The sequence below is a fragment of the Podarcis gaigeae genome (assembly GCF_964106915.1).
Source record: "Podarcis gaigeae genome assembly, chromosome: 13".
In the NCBI taxonomy this organism is placed as follows: Eukaryota; Metazoa; Chordata; class Lepidosauria; order Squamata; family Lacertidae; genus Podarcis; species Podarcis gaigeae.
The window spans coordinates 5,805,107-5,825,495 of record NC_139689.1 but is presented as its reverse complement, the minus strand read 5'-3'; the positions used below and the strand labels follow the sequence as shown (position 1 = coordinate 5,825,495).

The following is a 20,389-nucleotide window of genomic DNA, read 5'->3' as shown; positions in this document are numbered from 1 at the left end:
GAAGAGGTCAGAGCTAACCACTTCTTAAGAAGCCGGATTGTGAAAAACATTAGAAGCAGAGGCTAAGGCTTGGGTCACCTGGAAGCTTTCCACAAGCCCCAGAGCAGATCCAGACCATAGATTTTAAGCACATGACTTCCCTCAAAGAATGCAGGAAGTCATGTGTTGAAGGTGCTTTAAATTACAGCCTGGATCTGCCCCTGTGGCACCTTTTCACTATTGAGAGTGTACCGTATCAGGCAATATTAGTGCCCACAGGTATCTAGCAAGCAAAGATCACCGGTGTCGAAGCAGTGATTCTTCAACATCAACTTTGTTGGACTGGTCATGTTGTTTGGATGCCTGGTCTTCCAAAGCAACTACTCCGAACTATTCCAAACTTTAAAATGCTGGTGGTCAACAAAAGGTTTAAAGATTCACTTAAGGCAGATCTTTAAAAATGTAGTATAAACATTGACAACTGGGAAACACTGGCCTGCGAGCACTCCAACTGGAGAACAGCCTTGACCAAAGGTGTCTTGGGCTTTGAAGACGCTTGAACTCAGGACGAAAGGGAGAAACGTGCTAAGAGGAAGGCACGCTTGGCAAACCCCTCCCCATAATCAACTCCCGTCGGGAAACCTATGTCCCCACTGTGGAAGGACGCGTGGGTCCAGAATTGGCCTCCACAGTCACTTGCGGACTCACTGTTAAAACCGTGTTTATGAAAGACAATATTACTTGGCTATGAGTGATTGCCAAAGAACAGCAAGCATTAAAATTAATTTGTATTGTTAACTGCTACATTAGATCCTATTAGCCCAATTGCAAAACAGGGCTATGACCTTGAATCGACCGAGTCCTTTTTAACCCAGCTGCATAAAAACAGAACTGATTAATCCATTCTGAAAAAAAGCTTTGTTTACTAGAACAGGTATTACATGGCGAGGAGGTTTTCAAGAATATCGAGGCTGGGAAAATAACAATCACACACAAAAATGGAGAGGGAAATCTGCTTTCCCCCCATTTCCCACATGTATATTAAATATATATTGTATTGAACTCATCACACACACACAGCTCTCCAAAGCAAAGGGTGTAATGATGTTATTCTTCCACTCAGTATTTCTAATGAGGGGGGCAGCTTGAGACGCAGGTGTTTTTCCATCACACACTCCTTGGCAACGTGAAACCAGATTGCCTCCAGAACCAGCTTTGTCAAAACAGCACTGTCACTGCTTGCAGTTCGCTTAAAGAAAATGTTATGAAAAAGATGTATAGATGGTACCCAACACCAGTGAAATTAGCAAAAATGTATAGATCAATTTATGTTGGAAATGTAAAGAAAAAGATGGAACCTTTTACCATATGTGGTGGTCTTGTAAGGAGGTGAAAGCTTTCTGGGAAATGTATTATAATGAACTTTTAAAAATGTTGAAATATACTTTTTTAAAAAAAACCCAGAAGCTTTCCTATTAGGTATAGTAAGTAGAGAAACATGTAAGCAGGATAAAACAGGGTTTTTATATGCGACAACAGCGGCAAGAACGTTATTAGCCCAAAGATGGAAGTAAGAAGATTTAACAACGAAAGAAAAGTGGCAGATGAAATTAATGGACTGTGCAGAATTGGCGAAACTGACGGGGAAAAGTCCGGAACTAACAGGACCAGGCTTTCTAGAAAGACTGGAACAAATTCATGTTATATATGAAGGACAACTGTAAACAATTAACATCGCTAGTAAGGTTACAGGAAACTTTGTAAGGATACATTTATTACTTATTGTAGTTAAGTAAGGAATTATGTAAGGGTAAGATTTAGCAGGAATAAGAAATAGAGGAAAATGCAAGGTATAGAGTTTAAGTTTGAAAACCACTAGTCCGGGAGGAGGGAAGTCACAGGCTCATGGAGCCAAATGTTTTATTCTTTGGGAAAAGGCTGTTATGATGTTACGCAAAGAAAATAGATGTAAAAACTAATAAAAATTATTTGAAAGAAGAAAAAACTGCACTCTTCCCCCCGCAACCCCCACCCAAGAAAGACATGTAGGAAAAAAGAGTACCACCAGAACAGATGAACAGGTGCTGCTTCTTTTAATTCCAAGAGAGATCGGAGGAATGGGCTATGCCAGGAGGACAATCAACTTCTTCCAAAGCTCCTGGGCTAAGCCTTCCACCATCTAGTGGCTTCCACATGTTTTCCATCTAAGCTCCCATCGGTCCCAGTTTGGGTCCACTGCAGCTAGACTGTAGCCAACTGGGAGAGTAGAGCCATCTGCTTGTCTTCTGCCCCTCCGTCCCCTCCATTCTTGAAGGCCTCTGGCGAGGGAGAGGTGGAAGCGCCACAACTAAGGCAAAAAAAGGTGAGCGTTCCCTTTCACAAGTTATCGTAGTCGTCGTCTTCCTCGTGCTTCCTCTTCAAAGTGTTCGCCTCGCCAGAGCTGCCCTGCGACGACACCATGTTGGTGGTGATGAGGATGTTTTTGGACCCGATCAGGGAGGGGTTGATCAGCACATTCTGGACCGTGGGGGTAGTTGGAGTCGCTGAGGAGGAGAAAGGGAAGGATATTTGTTAGATAGTTATAGTGCCTATCTGTATGCCAAAAGTCAAGAAAGATAGATGGATACATGGAGGGATAGATAGATAGATAGACAGACAGACAGACAGACAGACAGACAGACAGACAGACAGACAGACAGAGACAGTCAGTCAGTCAGTCAGTCAGTCAGTCAGTCCGTCCGTCCGTCCGTCCGTCCGTCCGTCCGTCAGTCAAAGCTGGGGGAAATATGGGAGAAATGTACATTGATAATGTTGCCTATAAGAATAAAAAAATTATTGTAAATTAGTTTGGAGATGGTATTTAACACCAGTCAGATTAAATCAAATAAACAAGAAATACTCGGTGCTATGTTGGAGGGGATGCCAGGAAACAGGGAATTACGTTCACATGTGGGGGTGTACACATGTACAGTTTTTTTGGCAAAGGGTGTTTAAGGAGATAACAGAAACCACTGGGTTAAAGCTGATCAAAAGTCCAGAGGCATAATGATTATCGATTTACGATGGGGTGGAAGGTTCACAGGCTATGAAGGACTTGCTCACAAATTTATTGGCAGCTGCACGAATTATTATAGCTAGGAAGTGGGAGGGGCAAGCAGGATTCCCCCCCAAAATAGACGAAAGGCAATTAGTATTTCATCCAGCAGAGCTTTACAGCTACTGAAAGTAAATGAGCATAATAGTCATAAATCCAATACATTCAGGATTGGCACTGTCCATAAGAAATCCAGTTGCAGCAGACTTACTTTGCTGCTTCGCTTTCCAGGTCTTGTAAGAACATTAAGAGTCTGGCTTCTGGATCAGTCTATTGGAGCATTTAGTCAAGCACCCTGTTCTCAAAGTGGCCAACTGGTTTCCTATGGCAAACCAGCAAGAACCTGGGTAGAATTGCCCCCTCTGCAGCTAGCATTCAGAAGAGACACAAGCACAGCCCTCTCCTCCCTGAATTTGCCTAACCCTCTTTCAAATCCATCTAGGTTGTTGGTCCTCACCGCCACACGCGGAAACAAGTGTCAGTTTGCATTTCTTGGCACAGAAAATATTGATATTCCAGGCAATCAAAGGAAAGTATTCCTCTATGCAACGACAGCTGCCAGGATGCTCATAGCAAAAAGCTGGGGGGACGGGACCTCATCAAGAAAAGAATGGCAAATTAAACTTTGTGAATATATAAAATTTGGCAAGATTTACAGCATTCTTAAGGGGGCAATGGGACCAAAAATCAGCAGAAGAATGGGATTGTGTCAAAGAATACATGAAAAAAAAACATTGTTCTGGAGTAAATATATTGGTATGTAATGAATGAAGCTTTGTAGGGTTAAAGAAATTGGGGGGGAAAGGTGCAAAAGGTATAAAGATACGAGGTAATTTACATTAGACACAACAATTCAGAACGATTAAAAATTTTGAAGCCTCAAAACAGAGGAAGGAAGTCAATGTGCATGTGTTTATGTATGTAAAGTTTGCTATGATGGTATGATTTTCTTTGTAGGTTTGTTTTTTGTTCTTTTTGTTTTGTTTTTCCTTTTTCTTTTTGGATTTTATGTTTGTAATTTTTGTTGTAATTCTGCACTGAAAATAAAGTAAAAGAAAAGAAAAAAATATTGATCTGATGTGTAGAGATCTTTCCTATTCTAATTAATTCAAGAGGGTTCTGAGATCTTTTCTCTGCGTGAAAGAGACAAACTGAAGCTTTGTTATGTTTTCAGTTATTCCTTCAAAGAAGCAGAGTACAGCTGGCTGAAACTGGTTCTGTTATATCTTTCTGCCAAGGTCTTGCTGACTATAATAACAAGGCCAGAAGGAGTTTGGGTCTCACATTTTCTCTTTCTATCTCTCTTCCTTCTGGTGTGGTGTTTTGTATACAGTGGGGTTTTTTTTAAAAAAATATTTTATTAAATTTCCATTTTATAATATTTAAATACATCCGTATTTCTTAATTCTTTGCTCATATGAGCTAATCGACTTCCCTCCCTCCCGCCTCATGGTTTTCATAATTCATTTCTATATCCTAGCATTTGTACCTCTTCCAATTTGCATTTCACTTATTTCAATTATCACAAATTCTCAGTAAATATAAAAAGGCAGTAATCATTGTTACAGGTCTTTTCATAACAACTCTGCTAGTGTTGTTAATTGTTTTTCAATTATCCTTCAAATATTGTACAAATTTACTCCAGTCTTTTTGGAAAGCTCGGTCACGCTGGTTTTTGATTCTCCCAATCAGCTCTGCCAATTCTCTATACAGTGTTAAGGTTTAGTCTTATTATAAGTTACTGTATGCTTAAGTTAAGTCTGCTGCAACTGGATTTCTTATGGACGGTGCCAATCCTGAACGTATTGGATTTGTGACCATTATGCTCATTTGCCTTAAGTAGCAATAAAGCTCTGCTGGATGAAATATTAATTGCCTTTCGTCTATTTTGGGGGGAATCCTGCAAAGTGTTTTAAGTTTTTGCTCTGCTAACTGTACGTCGGAGTTTTGCTGTGGATCAATACTGAGTAGAATTAATGACAGAAAGTGCCATAGTTGCAGCTGTGTGCTTTGCGAAGAAGTACTTTGTTCCTAATCTCTCCTGAATCTTCCAACGTTCAGCTTCAGTGTAAGGAGACCAGCTGGCTCCCTCTATCCAGACTGAGTTAAGGATGCGCCGGAAATATTTTTTGCAGAACAGCCTTGAGGCAGCTGGGTGAAGAGTAAACACCCTGTTTTTCGCACAGAGGAATGCAGCTCTGATAAGATAGGCATGATTTGCTCTGTGAAGGTGACTAAATTTCTAAACATATGTGAAGTTAAGGAGAGGGGATGCCTCTATAGAAAACCTGTGGACTTTGCAGGCCTGTGGAACCCAAGAAAATGGCTTTCCCAACAGCCATTATTCTCAGCCAATAAACTTCCATCAACCTTTTTCATTGAGCGTTTCTCAGGACGTGTAGAGCTGCACTTTTTATTATTATTACCTCGGTTCTTGAACAGCTCCATTTTTGAACATTTCGGCTCCCGAACGCTGAAAACCCGGAAGTAACTGCTCCGGTTTTCAAACGATTTTCGGAAGCCAAATGTGCTTCGCAGCTTCCGTTTTGCGTTTCCCTATTGCAGGCACGTACAACAGGTAGATCGTGATCTACCGTTAGATCACTGGACGTCTGTGGTAGATCACTGCCTCCCCCCAAAGAAGCTCAACAAGTTTGGCTCCCCCTAAAAAAAACCTCAAAACTTTTGCCCTGCATCCCCTCTCAAAACGGGGCTTTTCTCCTCCCTAAAAAAAACTCAGCAACTTTGACCTGAACACCAAAGAAACAGGCCTTTCTCCTTCCTAAAAAAGGGGGTAGATCACTGCCAGTCTTTAACTCCGTGAGTAGATCGCAGTCTCTTGGAAGCTGGCAACCCCTGCCCTACTGTACTGAGGCTTCCACTTTCAGTTTTCGGTCGTCAGACGTTGCGGAAGTCCAACTGTCTTCCGGAATGGATTACGTTCAACAACCGAAGTTGGACTGTATTATTTATTGAATTTATATACCGCCCTATACCCGGGGGACTTGGGGCGGTCCACAGAATAAAATCAAGATACAGTGGTACCTCGGGTTATGTACTTAATTCGTTCTGGAGGTCCGTTCTTAACCTGAAACTGTTCTTAACCTGAGGCACCACTTTAGCTAATGGGGCCTCCTGCTGCTGCCGCACCGCCGGAGCACGATTTCTGTTCTCATCCTGAAGCAGCGTTCTTAACCTGAAGCACTATTTCTGGGTTAGCGGAGTTTGTAACCTGAAGCATACGTAACCCGTGGCACCACTGTACAGTGGACGCTCGGGTTGCGAACGTGATCCGTGCGGGATGCATGTAGGCAACCCGCAGCGTTCGCAACCTGCGTCTGCGCATGCACGGATTGTGATTCGGTGCTTCTGCGCATGCGTGAGCGCCGAAACCCGGAAGTAACCCGTTCCGGTACTTCCGGGTCTCGCCGGTCCACAACCCGAAGAAACGCAGCCTGAAGCGGCTGTAACACGAGGTATGACTGTATAAAACCACAAAATACCTAATAAAAATATGAACAACAACCCAATAGCCTACCCTCCAAGAAGGTGGCACAGGTATTGGGTTTCGTCCTCTAGCTAGAAAGGGATGTCAGCCTTCGCAACAGCTCCTCTGCCTTAGGTTCAAGAGAAGAAAATGGTCTGCCCATCCCTATTCTCAGCAGCGGCCAGCGCCCACTGGGGCTGGCAAGGCAAGAAGCACAGAGACCAGCAGTAGGATGAATCAAAGCCAATGATAAGAAGAGCCACCATTTGACCCAGGCATAGGCAAACTCGGCCCTCCAGATGTTTTCGGACTACAACTCCCATCATCCCTGACCGCTGGTCCTGTTAGCTAGGGATGATGGGAGTTGTAGGCCCAAAACATCTGGAGGGCCGGGTTTGCCTATGCCTGCTCTGACCAGTTGCAAGAAGGAAGATGGGTAGGTTGGCCTAGCTGAAAGCTGGCGGATTGCTTGGCAGTGAGCTACTTGCCTAATAATAATAATAATAAATTTTATTTATACCCCGCCCTCCCCGGCCAGAGCTGGGCTCCGGGCGGCTAACACTAGTAAAAATTACAGTAAAAAAACATAATAGGGGAAAAGTAAAAATAAAACAATTTAAAATGCAGGTTAAAATGCAATTTAAAATGCAGCCTCATTTTAAAAGTACCATATTTTCCGCTATATAGGACGCACTTTTCCCCCTCCAAAAATTAAGGGGAAATGTGTGCGCGTCCTATGGAGCGAATGCAGGCTCCTTAGCTTCAGCGAAAGCAACGTGAAGCCTCTGAAACGCGGAGGGAGTCCTCCTTTCGTGCTCTGGAGGCTTCGGGTTCCTTTTGCTGAAGCCGGGAGAGCAAGACTCTCCCAGTTTCAGCAGAGAGGGAGAGCTGTGCAGCGCCCCTTCAGCCAAGCGGGAGGAGAAATGGAAGGGGCTCCGTTTCTCCTCCTGCTTCGCTGAAGGGGCGATGAGCAGAGAGGGGGAGAATTTTTTTTTCTTGTTCTGCCCCTCTAAAACAAGGTGCGTCCTATGGTCGGGTGCGTCCTATAGAGCGAAAAATACGGTAACCCATAGATCACATAAAGGGAGGGAAACATAAGGGTCAGACTGAGTCCAAACCAAAGGCCAAGCGGAACAGCTCTTTCTTGCAGGCCCTGCGGAAAAAAATCAGATCCTAACACAACAGCCCCTACCCCTCATTCTTCTCCAGGAGTTTGCCACATAAGGGTGCGAGGTGGAACACGCACAAACAGCCCCCCTCCAAACCTTGCAAATAAAGAGAGGGCACACTTGAGATCAAGGGACACGGGTGGCGCTGTCGTCTAAACCACAGAACCTAGGGCTTGCCGATCCGAAGGTTGGTGGTTCGAATCCCCGCGACGGGGTGAGCTCCCGTTGCTCGGTCCCTGCTCCTGCCAACCTGGCAGTTCGAAAGCACGTCAAAGTGCAAGTAGATAAATAGGTACCACTCCAGCGGGAAGGTAAACGGCGTTTCTGTGCGCTGCTCTGGTTCGCCAGAAGCAGCTTAGTCATGCTGGCCACATGACCTGGAAGCTCCCTCGGTCAGTAAAGCGAGATGAGCGCCGCAACCCCAGAGTCGTCCGCGACTGGACCTAACGGTCAAGGGTCCCTTTACCTTACACTTGAGCTCACACTTTTCACACCTGCCAAAAGGTTCAGCTTTTGTACAGCAGAGTCCCGGTTCCCCCATTCGAGGAAAAGCTTTGCAGCTGTAACACCTGGCGGCATGGCTTGCTCTCACCTGATTTTACGGAGGTCTGGGAGGTTGGGATCTGCACCGTGAATCTCTGACCGGTCAGAGGCATGGGAGTGCCAACTTTCGTTGAAACGGACACCGTCTGTGCCGAAGGAGTTCCTGAAATTCACACAACCAGGATTCAGTTTCGAAGCAGAAAGCCGTTGTTTTTAAATCCAAGGTGACATACAGGGGGTTGCCAGTCAAAAACATGAAGAATAAGGCTCCATCTGTATTATGCATATAAAGCAGTTTATCGCTTAACAGTCATGGCTTCCCTCAGGAACTGCTGTTTACCTCTCCCCCCTTTTCTCTTGCTATGTGTGTTTTATCAGTCGTCTTCTTATTTTGACTATCATCCAACAGCCATAGGACGCATTGGAACTATACATTTAAAGCACGATGGTGCCACGTTAAAGTAACGGCTTCTTCCCCAAAGGATTCTGGGAGCTGTGGTTTGTTAAGGGTGCCGAGAATTGTTTGTTGTTGTTTAGTCGTGTCCGACTCCTAATCCCCTCACAGAACTAGAATTCCCAGAGTGGTTTAACCTCTTCTTAGGAAGCTCTGGGAATTATATTGCCATGAAGGAAATTAGGGCTTCCAAAAAACTCTCAGCAACAAACTACGCTCCCCAGGATTATCTAGGGGAAGCCATGGCTGGTTAAAGTGGAATAAGAGCGCTTTAAATGTAGAATAATTTATTATTTATACCCCACCCTTTTGAATTATGGTGCTGGAGGAGACTCTTGAGAGTCCCATGGACTGCAAGAAGATCCAACCTCTCCATTCTGAAGGAAATCAGCACTGAGTGTTCACTGGAAGGACAGATCCTGAAGCTGAGGCTCCAAGACTTTGGCCACCTCATGAGAAGAGAAGACTCCCTGGAAAAGACCCCGATGTTGGGAAAGATGGAGGGCACAAGAAGGGGACGACGGAGGACGAGATGGTGGGACAGTGTTCTTGAAGCTACCAGCATGAGTTTGACCAAACTGCGGGAGGCAGTGGAAGACAGGAGTGCCTGGCGTGCTCTGGTCCAGGGGGTCACGAAGAGTTGGACACGACTAAACGACTAAACAACAACCCCACCCACCTGGCTGGGTTTCCCCCAGCCAGCCACTCTGGGCGGCTCACAACAGAATATTAAAAACACGACAAAACACCAAACATTAAACACTTCCCTAAATAGGGCTGCCTTCAGATGTCCTCTAAAAGTCAAATAGCCTTCGACAGAATCAGAAGCTGAAACTTGCCTAACGTCGGTGTGCTGGGCCTGCTGGTGACGGCGCCGACGCTCAGTCGTGGCACCGTGATCCGTGCCGCAGAGGAAGTCAGCTGGAACAAAGCAGCACCCAATAAATAGGTCATTCAGGGTCACTGGCTCAGAAAACGGCCTGTTTTAAAAGGGATGGCTGTGCATTCAGTAATACTGTGTCATAGGCTGGTTGGACGCGGAGGGATGGTGGAAGGAAACCCCAGGGGGAAAAGGCTCAGAGACCGGGAACGGTGGTGAGATGACGTTGAGCAGACAGAGGAAGAAGACGATAATGGACTGGTATAACAAACGACAAGAATTTGCTGAAATGGCGCAGTTGACAAATAGCCTGAGAGGCAACTCAAAACAAACATTTATGGGGAAATGGGATAGATATAAGACATATGTTCAAAAATATAGTAAAGGTTCGCTATCTATGCTAGCATTTGAGTGACAGAGAGAAATTGAGTTGAGAAATAAGATTAAGGGTATATATTGATATACGAATGCATTAGATAAAATGTAAAGAAATATATAATAATAAGAGTACATTCATTTGTAGGAAAAGGATATACAATGAGATTGACAGGAAATCTGTAGTGTTGGTACAAATATTACAGTGGTACCTCTGGTTACGTACTTAATTCGTTCCGGAGGTCCGTTCTTAACCTGAAACTGTTCTTAACCTGAAGCACCACTTTAGCTAGTGGGGCCTCCCACTGTTGCCGCGCGATTTCTGTTCTCATCCTGAAGCAAAGTTCTTAACCCAAGGTAATATTTCTGGGTTAGCGGAGTCTGTAACCTGAAGCGTATGTAACCTGAAGCGTATGTAACCCGAGGTACCACTGTATTTTGCAATAGCTTTATGACTTTGTTTTTTATTTTTTCTTTCTTTGGGTACATAAATTTGGTATATAAATTTTGTATCCATGTTGGAAATTATATTATAATATGCCCTGTAGTGTAATATGATAATGTATACATATGTGACATAAGAACGTTAATTAAACGGGGGGGGGGGGGGCGGAGACAGAGGAAGAAGACTAGGAGGAGGAGATATCGGAAGCTGGAGAGGCTACAGGGTTCAATGAGCCGGGAGAGTGTGTGGCAGACAGACTCTTCATTTTGGGTAGGCTCCTTACCTTCTTCTGAAAAGACTTCAGCCTGTAATTTGGCGCTGTGAGGCAGTATCTATCCGGCGGCAACCTTGGGCCCGAGTACGGCTTTATCAGAGGCAACGGCGTTTGGTTCTTCTGTCTCGCAATATCTAGCAAAAACTTTTTCCAAGGAAGGAAAAAAAAAGAAGTAATAAGAACAGAGGAAGGTACCTTGAATACCAAGTCATTGGTCCAGCAAGCTCAGTATTGGGCTCTCTGATTGGAAGCTGCAGCTCTCTAGGGCCGGCATAGGCAAACTCGGCCCTCCAGATGTTTTGGGACTACAACTCCCATCATCCCTGACCACTGGTCCTGTTAGCTAGGGATGATGGGAGTTGTAGTCCCAAAACATCTGGGGGGCCGAGTTTGCCTGTGCTTGCTCTAGGGCAGTGTTCCCCAACCTTGGGCCTCCAGCTGTTTTGGGACTACAACTCCCATCATCCCTCGCTAGCAAGACCAGTGGTCAAGGATGATGGGAATTGTAGTCCAAAAACAGCTGGAGGCCCAAGGTTGGGAAACACTGCTCTAGGGTTTCAGGCCAGGGTCTCAACCAGCCAGACCTGGAAGAGATGCCAAAGATTAAGTTTAAGACCTTCTGCATGCAAAGCAGGAACTCTGCAGCTAAGCTCCTCTCAAATTCCTCCGCAGCACCGACCACACTGGTGAAGGGGGAAATCACAAAGTGCTGGTCCACATCTAGGCCACATTGACAGCGTACAGTGATACCTCAGGTTAAGTACTTAATTTGTTCCGGAGGTCTGTACTTAACCTGAAACTGTTCTTAACCTGAAGCACCACTTTAGCTAATGGGGCCTCCAGCTGCCGCTGCACCGCCAGAGCACGATTTCTGTTCTGAAGCATTATTTCTGGACAAATTACCTCTCCTGGACAATGACAGTTCTCTTTCTCAAGCTCTGGGAGGAAGACCTTTCATTGCCTACAGACAGCCACCCAATCTTAAACAACTCCTAACCCACAATAATACTACAACCAGACTTAACACGGACACTGGCACCAGAGCCTGCAATAAACCCACATGCCAACTTTGCTGCCACATACACCCGGACAACACCATTACTGGCCCCAACAACATCACACATACCATCTCGGGACTATTTAATTGCTCATCGTCTAACATTGTGTATGCCATCAAATGCCAACAGTGTCCTTCAGCTCTCTATATTGGACAAACAGGCCAGACCTTACGCCAAAGAATAAACGGACATAAATCTGACATCAGGAATCACAAGACAGAGAAACCAGTAGGAGAACACTTCAATCTCCCAGGACATTCTATACAAGATCTCAAAGTAGCTGTTTTACTACAAAGGAATTTCAGAAATAGACTGGAAAGAGAAGCTGCTGAATTGCAACTTACCACCAAACTTAAAACCATGGAGAGACCTGGTCTGAACAAAGACATTGGATTCTTATCTCATTATACATGACAAAGCCATTTTTCACCTTCTCACCCCTTGCTTTTTCCTGTAAGACCTATTGCAGTCGTTAAGAGTCGTCAACAGGCTCATCACAGCTACCTGCCAATCACCCATTCCCACCACCCTTCTGAGGAATACCCCTCCCCACCTTCTCACTATATAGAAGGGTCTGGTGACTTCTGTTTCAGTGTATCTGAAGAAGTGTGCATGCACACGAAAGCTCATACCAAGAACAAACTTAGTTGGTCTTTAAGGTGCTACTGGAAGGAATTTTTTTTGTTTTGACTATGGCAGACCAACACGGCTACCTATCTGTAACATTATTTCTGGGTTAGCGGAGTCTGTAACCTGAAGCGTATGTACCCTGAGGTACCACTGTACGTTTAAAGCACATCAAACAGCCATGAATTCCGCCAAAGAATTCTGGGAGCTGAAGTTTGTTAAGTACGTAAGTATCACAGAACTGCATAGCTGGATGCAGGAACCCAAAGATCATCTAATCCAACCCCCTTGCAATGCAGGAATAGGAAGGTGGCCCATACAGGAATCGAACCCGTGACCTTGGCGTTATCAGCACCACGTTCTAACCAACTGAGCTAACTCTTGGCCTTGAGGGTGCTGAGAGTTGTTAAGATGCCCCTGTTCCCCTCACTGAACTATTATTTGAAAACCGTATCTCTGCAAGGGGAAAAAGAGCTCTCCAAACAACTCCAAACAAACTGCACCTCCCAGAATTCTTTGAGAGGGGAGTCAACACTGTTTAAAGTGCTATCGCAGCGTGGTACATGCAAGGTGTGGACGGGGCCTTAGCCTCTCTTCTTCTTCCTCCCTGGGGCCTTGTATTTGTTTAGTTAGATATTGTTTACCTGCCACCTTCCTTCCATAATAGGACCCAGAATCATATATATGTGGCTCCCAGGTGATCTACACCAGGCGCTTGCAACCAGCTTAGCCTGAGCAAGGCGATGGCCTCGCTTGCCTTCCAAACACATCCCAGCGCCCTGTCTACCCTGCTCACGTTAATTTTGCACAGAGCTATGCCCGTGTATAGGGGACGCGGGTGGCACTGTGGGTTAAACCACAGAGCCTAGGACTTGCTGATCAGAAGGTCGGCAGTTCGAATCCCCGCGATGGGGTGAGCTCCCGTTGCTCGGTCCCTGCTCCTGCCCACCTAGCAGTTCGAAAGCACGTCAAAGTGCAAGTAGATCAATAGATACCACTCCGGCGGGAAGGTAAACGGCGTTTCCGTGCACTGCTCTGGTTCGCCAGAATCGACTTAAGTCATGCTGGCCACATGACCCAGAAGCTGTAGGCCGGCTCCTTCGGCCAATATAGCGAGATGAGCCAGAGTCGGTCACGACTGGACCTAATGGTTAGGGGTCCCTTTACCTTTTATGTTTGTGTATGGCTTTAAATGAATAATAATAATTCTTCCCTTTCATATCACATGATGCTTTAGAAAGTTCTAAAGCCATTAATGTATTAAAACATCACTGATGTATTAATCGCCTTTCAAACTGCCATCTCAAGGCCCTTTACACATAAGGTAATAATAATAACAATTAAAGGATAATTAAAAACAGTTAAAACATACATCTCTGGGTGGCGGCGAAGTGAATGAGTGGTCCGTCCTGCACTGGATAGCCAGCCTCACATCGTCTGCGTCGACGCTCGACTTCTTTGCGTGACTGGAATAAATTTTGGCATCTTCCAAGATGGTTGTCACATATCCTGTGAGAAAGTAAAAGCCAGAATGCAAGAACGTAAGAGCGGCCTGCAGGATCAAGCCAAAGGCTCATTTAGCCCAGTATCCTGTTCACACAGCAGCCAACAAGGCGCCTCTTCTGGGAAACCCATACGCAGGACCTGAGGACAACACTTGCGATTCCCCACAAATCCATGTTCAGAACAGTGATAGAAACTCAGATATATAAGCTGGGCACCAAACGGCTCCTTAAACCAGGATTACAGTTGCCAAAACAGAATGTCTAGTTGCCATTTTTGGGGCCCGATGGCTCAAAAACCGTATTTTTCAATACGACTTTTTGGTTCCTGAAACTCACTTCTGATTGTTTAGATAATATATAATGGGTAGAATTCTACTGCAATGCGCTCTACGTGGGGCTACCTTTGAAGGTGACATGGAAACTGCAACTAATCCAGAATACGGCAGCCAGACTGGGGACTGGGAGCGGCTGCTGAGACCACATAACATTGGTCATGAAAGACCTACCGGTACATTGGCTCCCAGTACGTTTCCTTACAGAATTCAAAGTGTTGGTGCTGACCTTGAAAGCCCTAAATGGCCTCAAAGGCCCAGTATATCTGAAGGAGCGTCTCCACCACCATCGTTCTGCCCGGACACTGAAGTCCAGCTCCAAGGGCCTTCTGGCGGGTCCCTCACTGCGAGAAGCAAAGCTACAGGAAGCCAGGCAGAGGGCCTTCTCGGTAGTGGCGCCCGCCCTGTGGAATGCCCTCCCGTCAGATGTCAAAGAGATAAACAACTACCTGACATTCAGAAGACATCTGAAGGCAGCCCTGTTTTTAATGTGTGACATTTTAATGTATTTTTAATCTTTGTTGGAAGCCACCCAGAGTAGGGGAAGCCGAGCCAGACGGGTGGGGTACAAATGATAAATTATTATTATTATTATTACGACTACTACTATTATTATTATTACAGGATAGGGGATTAGTGTGCGAAAACAGTTGCGATCCAAGGATCCCCAGGCATGCACCTCCAGATGGTGGAGACATCAGGCACCATTCTGGCCCCCAGGCATCTTCACTTGGTCGCAAGTGGCAGATAGCCAGGTGCAAAATGTGCCAAGCCCCTGGCCCATTCTTAATTGTCAGGGACTGGGCAGAGGAGGAATGGCGGAGACCGCCTCCCCATCCTGACCCTTCCAGGGAGGAGGAGAAAGAAGACAGTAGAGATTTACAACAGGGGTTTGAGGGAGGTCACAGCTAAGAGTCAGATGAGGGGGAAAGTTGGCAAATCATGGGAGAGTCAGAGCGACACCTGGCTGACGCGTTGTCATCAGAAAGCATCCCAGACCCTCCATCTCCCAGAACCCGGCGAGCTTTAAAAGTAGGAGAGACGGAGCTCAAAGGCAGAGGGCATGATGACAAATGAGGAAGTGGGAGAGACGGGGGTCGAGATTCACAAGCGACAACACCATTATCCATTATGCATTACTGTATTTTAATACAGTGATACCTCGGGTTAAGTACTTAATTCGTTCCGGAGGTCCGTTCTTAACATGAAACTGTTCTTAACCTGAAGCACCACTTTAGCAAATGGGGCCTCCTGCTGCTGCCGCGCCGCCGGAGCACGATTTCTGTACTCATCCTGAAGCAAAGTTCTTAACCCAAGGTACTATTTCTGGGTTAGCGGAGTCTGTAACCTGAAGAATATGTAACCTGAAGCGTATGTAACCCAAGGTACCACTGTATTGTGTTGGAAGCCACTCAGAGTGGCTGGGGAAGCCCAGCCAGATGGGCAGGGTATAAATAATAAATTATTCTTATTCTTATTCTTATCTAAGAGGCTGGGTTCTATAGCCTTTCTCTGCAAAGACTGAAATGAAAAAAGTCTGTAAGAAACTTTTCCTTGTCTCTATACTTTCCTGGGCAACCAGCCAGGAGCCGCTGACAGCATCCTGACACTTAACACTGGTTCAGAAAGTGCCTCTGAAAGTGGAGGCAGCCCACAGCAGCCACTGGAAGCCTTATTATCCTCTAATCCTCTGTTAAAGCCATCCAAGTTGGGGGTGATATAGAAAAAATAGAGGTGGGTTGGCTTTTGCTGCCCAAATCCCCCAAGGGACTGAGTCCTCTAAGTCCCTGATAGGTCAGAGATGAATGGATGGAGGCAGGAGGCAGTGAAAGCAAGGTAGATCTTTTATTTTTCTGTTGCAACAGAGTTCCCTCCCCTCCTTGCAAGGAGGTAAGAAAGACCCAGAACCAAGAAGAAACCTCTCTTTTTAAGGTTTGCATTTTGGCACAGAGAAGAAGCACATCCCCTACACAAACAGTCAGAAATTAGTAAAGGTAAAGGGGCCCCTGACCATTAGGTCCAGTCTTTGCAGACTCTGGGGTTGTGGCGCTCATCTCGCTTTACTGGCAGAGGGAGCCGGCGTACAGCTTCTGGGTCATGTGGCCAGCATGACTAAGCCGCTTCTGGCAAACCAGAGCAGCACACGGAAACGCCGTTTACCTTCCCGCCAGAGTGGTACCTATTTATCTACTTGCACTTTGACGTGCTTTCGAACTGCTAGGTTGGCAGGAGCAGGGACCGAGCAACAGGAGCTGACCCCGTCGCGGAGATTCGAACCGCCGACCTTCTGACTGGCAAGTCCTAGGCTCTGTGGTTTAACCCAAAGCACCACCCGCGTCCCTTGTCAGAAATTACATCACACCTAAAGTGAGGTTACTGTGGCTCAGGCAAGCCAAGGTGCAATATTCCTGAGGATTTGGCAAGTTTCACATAGTTCCAGACACAGTTTATACAAAACATTGGCATTTGATATGATAATCAAGATGACTGTCAAACATCCCTCAGTGGAGAGCATCTGAGCAAACAATCAAAATTAATAGAAAGGAGGTTCATATATATAGGAAAGGAATCCCTTCAGGAACTTTCCCTGAATGCTATCTGCCTACCTGTTCAGGCAAAGGGGGTTAAGGAGACAGAGGAAATATTGAGAGTCTTTAGGGAGAGCCAAGACGGCTTTTGGATTGCTCTCCTGTACCGTTTTAGACATGTGGTTTATATACTTATGTACGTGTTTACCTTGTGCAATTAACCCGGTAGTAACCCTTTCCGGTACTTCTGGGTCGCTGTAGGACATAATTATCAACATGTATTCTACATTTGAGACCTTAGAACTCTTATAACAACAGAAAGTTGGTTCTGCCAGGAGCTCAAATTTCTGGGTAAAGAGGGAAGTTCAGAAGAAAGCAATTTCTCTCTGCTAGCTGCTGGCACTCTCACCAATTTCACCTGTGCTACTTTATACCAAAAGCAGAGACATCACCTTGTCAAAAAAGGTCCGTATAGTGAAAGCCATGGTTTTCCCAGTAGTGATGTATGGAAGTGAGAGCTGGACTATAAAGAAGGCTGATCGCCGAGGAATTTATGCTTTTGAATTCTGGTGCTGGAGGAGACTCTTGAGAGTCCCATGGACTGCAAGAAGATCAAACCTCTCCATTCTGAAGGAAATCAGCCCTGAGTGCTCACTGGAAGGACAGATCCTGAAGCTGAGGCTCCAAGACTTTGGCCACCTCATGAGAAGAGAAGACTCCCTGGAAAAGACCCTGATGTTGGGAAAGATGGAGGGCACAAGGAGAAGGGACCGACGGAGGACGAGACGGTGGGACAGTGTTCTCGAAGCTACCAGCATGAGTTTGACCGAACTGCGGGAGGCAGTGGAAGACAGGAGTGCCTGGCATGCTCTGGTCCAGGGGGTCACAAAGAGTCGGACACGACTAAACAACTAAACAACAACTTTGTACCAGGGCTTCAAGGCCCAAGGTGTGTTTGCCTTGTGCAATTATCAACATCTTACACGCGTTTCAGGTTGCGTTTTTTTTGGGTTGGGAAGTACGAGTTACTTCCAGGTTTCGGCAGTTGTGCGTGCACAGAAGTGCTAAATCGCGCTTTGCACATGCGCAGAAGCACTGGATCGCAACCTGTGCGTGCACGGATGCGGGTTGCGAACGCTGCGGTTGCGAACGTGCATCCCAGTGGTACCTCTGGTTGCGAACGGGATCCGTTCCGGAGGCCCGTTTGCAACATGAAAAGAGCGCAACCCGCAGCGGGACGTCTGCGCATGCGCGTGGTGTCATTCTGCGCGTCTGCGCATGCGGCGAAACCCGGTAGGAACCCTTTCCGGTACTTCCGGGGTGCCGCAGGACATAACCTGAAAGAACGTAACATGAAGAGGACGCAACATGAGGTATGACTGTATATAACTCCCACCTGGCAGGGGCAAATTCACCCCAACCTTTGACATGAAGACAACATTTTGTTTAATTAAAAAAACAAAAACCCCACACAGCATGGAGACAACTTACTATATGCAAACTCCAACATCTGATTTATAACCCGTGGCTCATATTCCGTGATCCCCATGTCTTTCAGGATCTGGGCCATCACCTGTGCAAACCAAGAGAGCAGAAGGGCGCGTGAGAGGCGGGATTCCCGTTATGGGCTGCAAACTGCAAGCAGGAAATGCAACCATTTTCCTTGCAGCTGCAGCCCATGCAAGCCCAGGGGGTGGGGGTCCCCGGCAGCCCCTCTCCGCTCTCCCCGCCTCCCCTCCCAACCCCACACCTGAGCGTCTTTGGGCGCGCTCTTGGGCGACGCCATCTTCACCGCCTCCATCGCCGCCATCGCTCCCAGGCGGTGGGGGGGGGGCGGAGAGAGCAGCTGCAACTCACTGGGCATGCGCGCCCCAATGGGCGCATGCGCAGTAAACAAAACGAAGCGAGGGCCTGGCAGTTTCTCCCTCTTACGATTGCCCGATTGGCTCGTTGACATATAGAGGGGTTGTTGGGGCTTTTCCCCAAGACTAGCGCCTCCTCCGTCCGGAGGTGGCACTGCCGGGTTTCCTTTGACAAAGTTAACTGTAGCCGCGAAAGAATCACTTGATTAAAGAGCAATTGAAGAAATTCAAGATTGCGGCTGCGATTTCACTTAAGTGGCAGCAACAACACTCTGCTTCTTTCCTTCCTTGGAAATTTCTCTGTTTTAGCTGACATTCCTGCCACTCCAGGGGGCTAGACTAGATGACCCTCAGGGTTCCCTTCCATCCCTACAATTCTGGGGGGGAAAGCGGTGAAAATAAGCTCAGGAGTCCATGTTTATTTTTCTTGCGGGAAATGTAGCGTGGCTCTTTTGGGTTTGTGTGTGTTCGCGTGTGCTTCCCAGCATTCAGACGTTGCCCTGCCCAGGTAAACGTAACCCCTAGTTAGGTCCCTATAGTTAAAGCTCTGGTTTTCCCAGTAGTGATGTATGGAAGCGAGAGCTGGACCATAAAGAAGGCTGATTGCCAAAGAATGGATGCTTTTGGTGCTGGATGAGACTCTTGAGAGTCCCATGGACTGCAAGAAGATCCAACCTCTCCATTCTGAAGGAAATCAGCCCTGAGTGCTCACTGGAAGGACAGATCCTGAAGCTGAGGCTCCAAGACTTTGGCCACCTCATGAGAAGAGAAGACTCCCTGGAAAAGACCCTGATGTTGGGAAAGATGGAGGTCACAAGGAGAAGGGGACGACGGAGGACGAGATGGTGGGACAGTGTTCTCGAAGCTACCAGCATGAGTTTGACCAGGGGTCTGCAACCTTTAAGACAAAAAGAGCCACTTGGACCCGTTTCCGAAGAAAAAACAACAACTGGGAGCCGCAAAACCATTGCGACATTTAAAACAAATATAACACTGCATACATTGTTTCTTAGCCCAATGTTATCCTCGTCATTATAAAAATAACTTTTTTGACACTTTTTAATTATTTTTTGTTTGACCCCTCAGAATTACTCCTCCTCATAGAAATAAACGTTATATTAACAAGTTACCTTTTTTTGAGTGTGTGTTCTTCACTCCCCTTCAAAACAGTAGCTGCAAATTGCAAAGCAATAGCAGCAAATCAGCCAGCAACAAAGACATGCTATATACCGTATTTTTCGCTCCATAGGACGCACTTTTCCCCTCCAAAAATGAAGGGGAAATCTGTGTGCGTCCTATGGTGCGAATGCAGGCTTTCGCTGAAGCCTGGAGAGCGAGAGGCATCGGTGCGCACCGACCCCTCTCGCTCTCCAGGCTTCAGGAAGCTATCCGCAAGCCTTGCAAGCCCGGCGGGAGTTCCCACAGGCTCACAAGGCTTGCGGGCAGCAGCCTGCAGCCCCAGCGAGTGTCCGCAAGCCTTGCGCGCCTGGCGGGAGCTCCCGCCAGGCGCGCGAGGCTTGGGGCGGCAGCCTGTTGCCCGAAGCACAGGGAGCCCTCCGGAGGGCTCCCCGTGCTTCAGGCGAGTGTCTGCAAGCCTTGCGCGCCCGGCAGGAGCTCCCGTCGGGCGCGCAAGGCTTGGGGCGGCAGCCTGTTGCCCGAAGCACAGGGAGCCCTCCGGAGGGCTCCCCGTGCTTCGGGCGAGTGTCTGCAAGCCTTGCGCGCCCGGCAGGAGCTCCCGTCGGGCGTGTGAGGCTTGGGGCGGCAGCCTGCCGCCCGA

At 46.8% G+C, this 20,389-nt stretch overlaps 1 protein-coding gene across 1 annotated transcript; it reads right to left on the bottom strand.

The window, feature by feature from the left end:
• Window positions 1–882: 882 nt before the first annotated feature.
• Window positions 883–18,606, bottom strand: LOC310828998 (transcription initiation factor TFIID subunit 9-like). The gene is made up of 7 exons (XM_083707135.1): window positions 18,501–18,606; window positions 18,242–18,323; window positions 13,758–13,894; window positions 10,710–10,844; window positions 9,566–9,647; window positions 8,322–8,435; window positions 883–2,522 (listed from the first exon to the last, which is right to left on the bottom strand). The coding sequence occupies exons 1-7, from the start codon at window positions 18,558–18,560 to the stop codon at window positions 2,356–2,358; spliced, it is 777 nt and encodes a 258-aa protein (XP_083563261.1). The 5' UTR covers window positions 18,561–18,606; the 3' UTR covers window positions 883–2,355.
• Window positions 18,607–20,389: the final 1,783 nt, after the last annotated feature.